Source organism: Caretta caretta, chromosome 5, assembly GCF_965140235.1.
Source record: "Caretta caretta isolate rCarCar2 chromosome 5, rCarCar1.hap1, whole genome shotgun sequence".
Taxonomy (NCBI): Eukaryota; Metazoa; Chordata; order Testudines; family Cheloniidae; genus Caretta; species Caretta caretta.
Window position 1 is genome coordinate 124,233,741 of NC_134210.1, and position 8,314 is coordinate 124,242,054.

Here is an 8,314-nt window from a genome sequence, read left to right on the forward strand (position 1 = left end):
TGCTGCTGCTGCACAGCCGGGGCTAGGAGTCAGTGCCCTGGGCCAGTACCTGCCAGAGTCTGCTGCTGCGTGACCGGAGCTTGGTGTCCAGGGCCACCTGCCAGAACCTGGGGTGATGCTGCTGCCGCGTGACCGGGATTGGGGATCTGCACCTAGGGCTGGCGTCTGTGGCTGGGTATTGGCACCCATGGCCAGCTCCTGCCGGAACTGAGGGTCAACATCCAGGAGCAGTGCTCAGGATCGGCAGCCAGGGCTGGGGGTCGGAGCATGTGGCGGGGTTTGGTTGCCACCAGGGTTTGGACCTGGTGCTTGGGGTCTGTGCCTGCTGCCACACAGCCAGGGCTAGGGGGTGGCATCCAGAGCCAGCACCCATGGGAGCCCAAGGCCAGCACCGGGGATCTGCACCCGGGGCGGCTAGCTGCTGGAGCTCAGGGTTGGCGCCTGGGGCCCTTACCTGGGATCAGTGACTAGGGCTGGGGGTCGGAGCACATGCACGGGGGTCAGTGCCTGGGGCCAGCAGCCGCCAGCGAGACTGGGGGTTGGCACCGCATGGCCAGAGCCAGAGATCGGAGCCCGCTGCTGTGCAGCCAGAGGTTGGAGTCTGAACCTCCATGGCTGGATCCCTAGTCTGCGGCCATGCTCCCTAAGTCCCTGATGCCCAACCACCCCAGGGCTGAAGTCAGAGCCCCACTAACCCCCCCCCCCATTCCCTCCCAGGTAGAGAACTCACCTGGCTCCTTCAGCGTTGTGCCCCACCTGCATGCAGCCACGGTGGCTGCATTTGAGTAATGGCGCCTTGTTACCATGGCTGCAGCCAAGCACTGCTCTGGGCACTCTGCCCCGGCCCAAGCATTCCCCACCCGCTATGTGAAGGGTGACACAGAGATGGCTATAGTAGTTTCGAGCCTGCCAAGGGCTTCTTTGTGTCAGTGGGGTTGCTTGCTTGCCCTTTTATGGCTGCTTTTTCAGCTGTTTTGGGCAGAGGCAACCAGAACAGGGAGTGAGGAGTGAGACCCATGGTAAGTGATAGCTATACGAAAGCATGGTGGTCACATGCCTCCACAATTTAATAAACGTTATACAAACACACCAAGTGGAACTCTACATTTGCAAAAGATACAAATTCTCTCCAAAGCCCATTGAGACAGTGTCCATTGAGACACTTCCATTAAACTATAAAAGGCACTGAATTTATTTAAGAGAGCTCAGGATGTCAAATAATTGGCTGTAGATCTGGGTGGAAATGAGCACGTCCTTCTTTACATCAAAAAATTCAATAGTTTCATTCCCACAATTGACACCATTTGATACCCTTGATGACAGACTCAACAGAGGTGCAAATGACTGAGGGCCAGATCCATGAAAGGATGCCACTGGACTTTGGAGAAGACCTGCAGTGTGCATGGAGATTGAAATGTTTCTCATTCCTGGAGTTAGAATCATAGAATCATGGATTTTTAGAGTCAGAAGGGACCATTATGATCATCTAGTCTGACCTCCTGCACAACGCAGGCCACAGAATCTCACCCACCCACTCCTGTAACAAACCCCTAACTTATGTCTGAGCTATTGAAGTCCTCAAATCATGGTTTAAAGACTTCAAGGAGCAGAGAATCCTCCAGCAAGTGACCCGTGTCCCACGCTGCAGAGGAAGGCGAAAAACCCCCAGGGCCTCTGCCAATCTGGAGGAAAATTCCTTCACAACCCCAAATATGATAATCAGCTAAACCCTGAGCATGTGGGCAAGACTCACCAGCCAGACACCCAGGAAAGAATTCTCGTAGTAGCTCAGATCCCACCCCATCTAACATCCCATCACAGGCCATTGGGCATATCTACAACTAATAACCAAAGATCAATTAATTGACAAAATTAGGCTATCTCATTATATCATCTCCTCCATACTTATCAAGCTTAGTCTTGAAGCCAGATATGTCTTTTTTGCCTCCACTGCTTCCCTTGGGAGGCTGTTCCAGAACTTCACTCCTCTGATGGTTAGAAATCTTCGTCTAATTTCAAATCTAAACTTCCTGATGGCCAGTTTATATCCATTTGTTCTTGTGTCCACATTGGTACTGAGCTTAAATAATTCTTCTGCCTCTGTGGTATTTATCCCTCTGATATATTTATAGATAGAAATGATATCGCCTCTCAGCCTTCTTTTGGTTAGGCTAAACAAGCCAAGCTCTTTGAGTCTCCTTTCATAAGACAGATTTTCCATTCCTCGGATCATCCTAGTAGCCCTTCGCTGTACCTGTTCCAGTTTGAATCCATCTTTCTTAAACATGGGAGACCAGAACTGCACACAATATTCCAGATGAGGTCTCACCAGTGCCTTGTATAATGGTACTAACACCTCCTTATCTCTACTGGAATCCCAAGACCTCATTTGCTTTTTTCATGGCCATATCACATTGGCGACTCATAGTCATCCTGTGATCAACCAATACTCTGAGGTCCTTCTCCTCCTCTGTTACTTCCAAGTGATGCGTCCCCAGTTTATACCAGAAATTCTTGTTATTAATTCCTAAATGCACGACCTTGCACTTTTCACTATTAAATTTCATCCTATTACAATTACTCCAGTTTACAAGGTCATCCAGATCCTCCTGTGTGATATCCTGGTCCTTCTCTGTATTGGCAATACCTCCCAGCTTGGTTCATCCGCAAACTTTATTAGCACATTCCCACATTTTGTGCCAAGGTCAGTAATAAAAAGATTAGATAAGATTGGTCCCAAAACCGATCTTTGAGGAACTCCACTAGTAACCTCCTTTCAGCCTGACAGTTCATCTTTCAGTATGACCCGCTGTAGTCTCCCCTTTAACCAGTTCCTTATCCACCTTTCAATTTTCATATTGATCCCCATCTTTTTCAATTTAGCTAATAATTCTCCATGTTGAACCGTATCAAATGCCTTACTGAAATTGAGGTAAATTAGATCCACTGCGTTCCCTTTGTCTAAAAAATTCTGTTACCTTCCCAAAGAAGGAGATCAGATTGGTTTGACACGATCTACCTTTTGTAAAGCCATGTTGTATTTGTTCCAATTAACATTGACCTTAATGTCCTTAACTACTTTCTTGTTCAAAATTTTTTCCAAGACCTTGCATGCTACAGATGTCAAACTAACAGGCCTGTAGTTACCTGGATCACTTTTTTTTACCTTTCTTAAAAATAGGAACTATGTTAGCAATTCTCCAGTCATACAGTACAATCCCTGAGTTTACAGATTGATTAAAAATTCTTGCTAATGGGTTTGCAATTTCATGTGCCAGTTCCTTTAATATTCTTGGATGCAGTTTATCTGGGCCCCCTGATTTAGTCCCATTAAACTATTCGAGTTTGGCTTCTACCTTGGATGTGGTAATATCTACCTCCATATCCTCATTCCCATTTGTCGTTCTACCATTATCCCTAAGCTCCTCATTAGCCTCATTAAAGACTGAGGCAAAGTATTTGTTTAGATATTGGGCCATGCCTAGATTATCCTTAACCTCCACTCCATCCTCGGTGTTAAGCGGTCCCACTTCTTCTTTCTTTGTTTTCTTCTTATTTATATGGCTACAGAACCTTTTACTCTTGCTTATAATTCCCTTTGCAAAGTCCAACTCTACATGGCTTTTGGCCTTTCTCACTTTATCCCTACATGTTCTGACCTCAGTAAGGTAGCTTTCCTTGCTAATCCTTCCCATCTTGCACTCCTTGTAGGCTTTCTGCTTTTTCTTAATCACCTCTCTGAGATACTTGCTCATCCAGCTTGGTCTACAACTCCTGTCTATGAATTGTTTCTGCTTTCTTGGGATGCAGGCTTCTGATAGTTTCTGCAACTTTGACTTAAAGTAATTCCAGGCCTCCTCTGCCTTTAGAGCCACAAGTTTTTCAGTCCAATCCACTTCCCTAACTAATTTCCCTAATTTTTTAAAGTTAGCCTTTTTGAAATAAAAAACCCTCGTCACAGATCTATTTTTGTTTATCCTTCCATTTAGTTTGAACTGAATTAGCTCATGATTGCTTCAACCAATGTTGTCCCCTACAACCATTTCTTCTATGAGGTCCTCACTGCTCACCAAAACCAAATCTAAAATGGCATCCCCTCTTGTTGATTCAGCAACTGTTTGGTGAAGGAATCCATCAGCTATCGTATCCGGGAAACTCTGAGCCGTATTATTATTACTAACACTTGTCCTCCAGTCTATATCTGGGAATTTAAAGTCTTGCATGATCATACAATTCCCATTAGTATTTACTTCTTTAAAAACATTAAAGAGGTCTCTATCCATATCCAAATCAGATCCTGGCAGTCTATAGCACACCCCAAGCACTATCTCAGGGGAGGCTCTAGTAACTTTCTTCCCCAATGTGATTTTTGCCCAGACAGACTCTGTCTTATCCATTCCATCATTTCTTATTTCTTTACAGTCTCCCTCATCATTGACATACAATGCTACTCCACCACCTTTGCCTTTATTTCTGTCTTTCCTAAATATCACATACCCTTCAATACCCGTACTCCAGTCATGACTACTATTCCACCATGTTTCTGTTATCCATATAAGATCTGGTTTCACTTCCTGCACCAGTTGCTCTAGTTCCTCCATTTTGTTACCTAGGCTCCTCGCATTAGCATACAAACATCTTAATTTTTGCTGTTTGGCTTCGCTCACATTCTTTACCAGTTGGGCACAGACACTCTACCGCCAATATTACCTATTAGATTGGTATGTAGAGTAACTTCCTGCTTATGTCCATTCTCCTACCCACGGTTAATCAGGCGGCTGTATCCTTTCTTATTTCATTTTCTTCCCTCTCAGAGAGAAAATCTGGCGTGGAGATTACCTGGACATCTCCCAACCATCTCCCCCGAATTCCTAGTTTAAAGCTCTCTTGATCAGTTGTGCCATCCTCCATCCTAAATGTCTATTTCCCTCCTTACTCAGGTGAAGTCCCACCCCAAGAAATCAGTCCTCTGTCCATGAATGCCTCCCAGTGGCCATACATCCCAAAGCCCTCCTTATAGCACCACTGCCTGAGCTATCTGTTGAGCATCATAATATTGTCGCACCTTTGTTGCCCTTCTCTAGGAACAGGCAGAATCCCACTGAAGATCACCTGAGCCTCGATTTCCTTAAGCATCCTCCCCAGTCTGGCATAGTCTCCCTTGATATGTTCCAATGAGAATCTAGCCGTATCATTTGTTCCCACATGAAGGATAATCAATGGATTCTTTCCCACTCCTGTTAGGATCCTCTTCGGCCTCAGGTCCACATCCCGTATCTTAGCACCCGGCAAACAGCACACCCTTCTGCTCTGTGGATCAGCTTTTGTTATAGTCCTGTCTATTCTTCTCAGTTATGAGTCCCCAATCACGTAGACCTGCCTTTCCTGTCAATGGTGCAATTCTCCAGTCTATGCCCTGTTCCATCTGGCTGCAAGTCCTCGCGATTCCTATTGTCCCTTGCAGTCCTCTGCAACCCATCCCATATCCTGGTGGGGCTCATATTTGGTGTAATCTCCATTGACTCTTGCCCTCTTCCTATAGGACTATCTGCTCTTCTCTTCTTCCTTGCCCTTTCATCTTCAGTGACCACCTGGTGTGTCCCTTCTTCATTTTCCAACTCCGCAAACCTGTTCCTGAGCTCTATTTCTCCTTCACTGGCCTGACTTTTCCTCTGCCTGGTTCTCTTAGTCACGTGCTTCCACTGTCCACTTTCCTCACCGAGCAGTATCCCCTCAGAGTTCTTTGGTCCTGCTTCCATCTGCAAGTCTGAGCTTTTCCCTTCAGCCTCCTTATGTCTTTGCTCCATCATCCCGCTCGAACTCCCTTCTAAACTTAACCAGAGTCTCCACCTGCATCTCCAATCCTCGGATCTTCTCTTCCATCAGCTCTATCAGGCGGCACTTCATGCAGACAAAATTCTTTTCAGGTCCCCCCTCCAGGATCATGTACATGCCGCAGCTTCTACATCCAGTCACCTTCATTGTGTCTTCCACTACTTGGGTCACTACCACTGCTGCCTCTGTATCTGTCATAGCCTTCCCACCTAAGTCAAATACCTTCTCCTCCAGCAGAATACCTTCTCCTCCAGCAGAACTCCCACTCAAACTCCCCTGTTTACAGCTCTGTTTGCTGGCTCCTGGGTTGCTGCAGCTGTCTGGTGCCTCTAGGCCAGGGTTAAGTCACACCAGGGAAGCAATTTGTGGGAAGCTTGTCTTTTGACAGCCTGTGCTGTACCTGTGCTGAGGAGATAGTTGGAACATCAGTCTGTTGCTTTAGCATATTTTGCAAGCACTGACTTCACTGTTAAAGAGGGGAGGAAGAAGGGGGAGAAATCATTGTCTCATTTGCAAATGTAAAGTTCCACTTGGTGTGTTTGTATAAGGTTTATTAAGTTGTGCTGCCACGAGCATCTTTGTTCTCCAAATATATACCCAATAGAGAAGAGATTTAACAATAATAAATCCACTTCTTGTGAGACAAACTAATATTTATCTGACAATGAATGCACATAGAAACATGATCTTATATTTATTGAAGAATTTTAATTTAATCAAACCTAGGGAACAAATTCTCTTTAATAAATATACTATCTAATACATAAAGATGCAGAGTTAGAAGTATTTCTACTATTTGAATACTGGTAAATCTGACTCATACAGTGTGATGAGCCTTTTCGGCCCCGACTGCCTCCACGCGAACATGCCTCTGGCGAAAGACCTGCTGCATCCCTCCCCCGAGGAGGAGAAGCAGAAACACAAGAAGAAGCGTCTGGTCCAGAGTCCGACCTCCTATTTCATGGACGTGAAGTGTCCAGGTTGCTACAAAATCACCACTGTATTCAGCCATGCTCAGACTGTAGTTCTGTGTGTTGGCTGCTCAGCTGTGCTGTGCCAGCCGACCGGGGGAAAGGCAAGGCTTACAGAAGGATGCTCCTTCAGACGAAAGCAGCACTAAACTAAAGTGTCTGAGATGGGTGGGACTACCTGCGCAGTTGGCTGCACAGACAAATACACATGGTTCAAGAGCATGGGATTCAGCCACAGAGCAACATTAAGTGTCCTGATGTGAACAGAAGGCTTTCAACACGTCTCTGGAACGTGAATGGAGAACATGACTTTCATACTGTCCCTGTCGCCTCACCCATCTGACTGTCAATAAATTTTGGATAAAATACAAAAAAACCTGCTCTCATGAGAAAAAACTTGCCTTTTCTATTTCTACAAGCACTTGTGCTTGTTGCTATTTTTTCTGTGCTCATTCAAGAGCAATTTAAAGCAAACCGGATTATTAAGAGGCAGCTCTAGGAAATACGGAGAACAAAATGTTTTGCAACCACAAATTACATTTTTCATTATGGGATTATTACTGCCAGATTGGGTAGTCATCTTGCTTCTTGGCCAGAAAGTCATTGGTTCAAATCCCATATCAGGATATAATTGGTTAATGCTGACAGTATATTGCAGTACTGCGTGGTGATGCATTGTCAAAGGTACTCTCCTTTAGACAATAAATGAGAGAAATGTCCTGTCAGAGGGTAGCTGGCCCAGTGAAGTGGTCAGGGACCCAGCCTACCTCTTACAGGTTCCTTGAGGGGGAATGAGGCAACTGAGGTTCACCTGGGACTTGTTAATGTAGAGTTATTGCGAGGCAGTTAGTTAGGCAGTGAAGTACCTGGGCAATAAATTAAAAGGAAGCTAGGGCCAGTTGGGAGGGTGGCTGCAGAAAAGAGGTTCCTGGGTGAATCTGGCTGGTGAATCTTGCCCATATGCTCAGAGTTTAGCTGATCGCCATATTTGGGGTCGGGAAGGAATTTTCCTCCAGGGCAGATTGTAAGAGGCCCTGGAGGTTTTTCGCCTCCCTCTGTATCATGGGGCACGGGTCACTTGCTGGAGGATTCTCTGCTCCTTGAAGTCTTTAAACCATGATTTGAGGACTTCAATAGCTCAGACATAAGTTAGGGGTTTGTTACAGGAGTGGATGGGTGAGATTCCGTGGCCTGCGTTGTGCAGGAGGTCAGACTAGATGATCATAATGGGTCCCTTCTGACCTAAATATCTATGAATGTATGAATAGTCCCCAGGATACAGAAAGAGAGAGCTCCCAGAGGGAGAGCTTCTCAGGAGGAACCTGGTGAGGGGGCTCACCAGGAGAGGAAACCAAGGAAGAATGCTCTTGCGGGGAGAGGCTCTGGAAGGAAGGACCTAGCCCCATGGAAGGACTTCACCAGGTAGCAGCAGAAACTCTAGAGCACAAGAATTGTATGCTGTCCCAAGGAAGGGTTGTTGCAGTTTGACCTCTGTGGGGACCTTGACC

At 45.9% G+C, this 8,314-nt stretch overlaps 1 protein-coding gene across 1 annotated transcript; it reads left to right on the forward strand.

Annotated features, from left to right (window-relative positions):
* The first annotated feature begins 6,674 nt into the window (after positions 1-6,674).
* LOC125637091 (small ribosomal subunit protein eS27-like) lies at positions 6,675-7,182 on the forward strand. Its single transcript, XM_048851178.1, has one exon. It carries the CDS (start codon positions 6,701-6,703, stop codon positions 6,953-6,955), a length of 255 nt encoding a protein of 84 aa, XP_048707135.1. The 5' UTR covers positions 6,675-6,700; the 3' UTR covers positions 6,956-7,182.
* Positions 7,183-8,314: the final 1,132 nt, after the last annotated feature.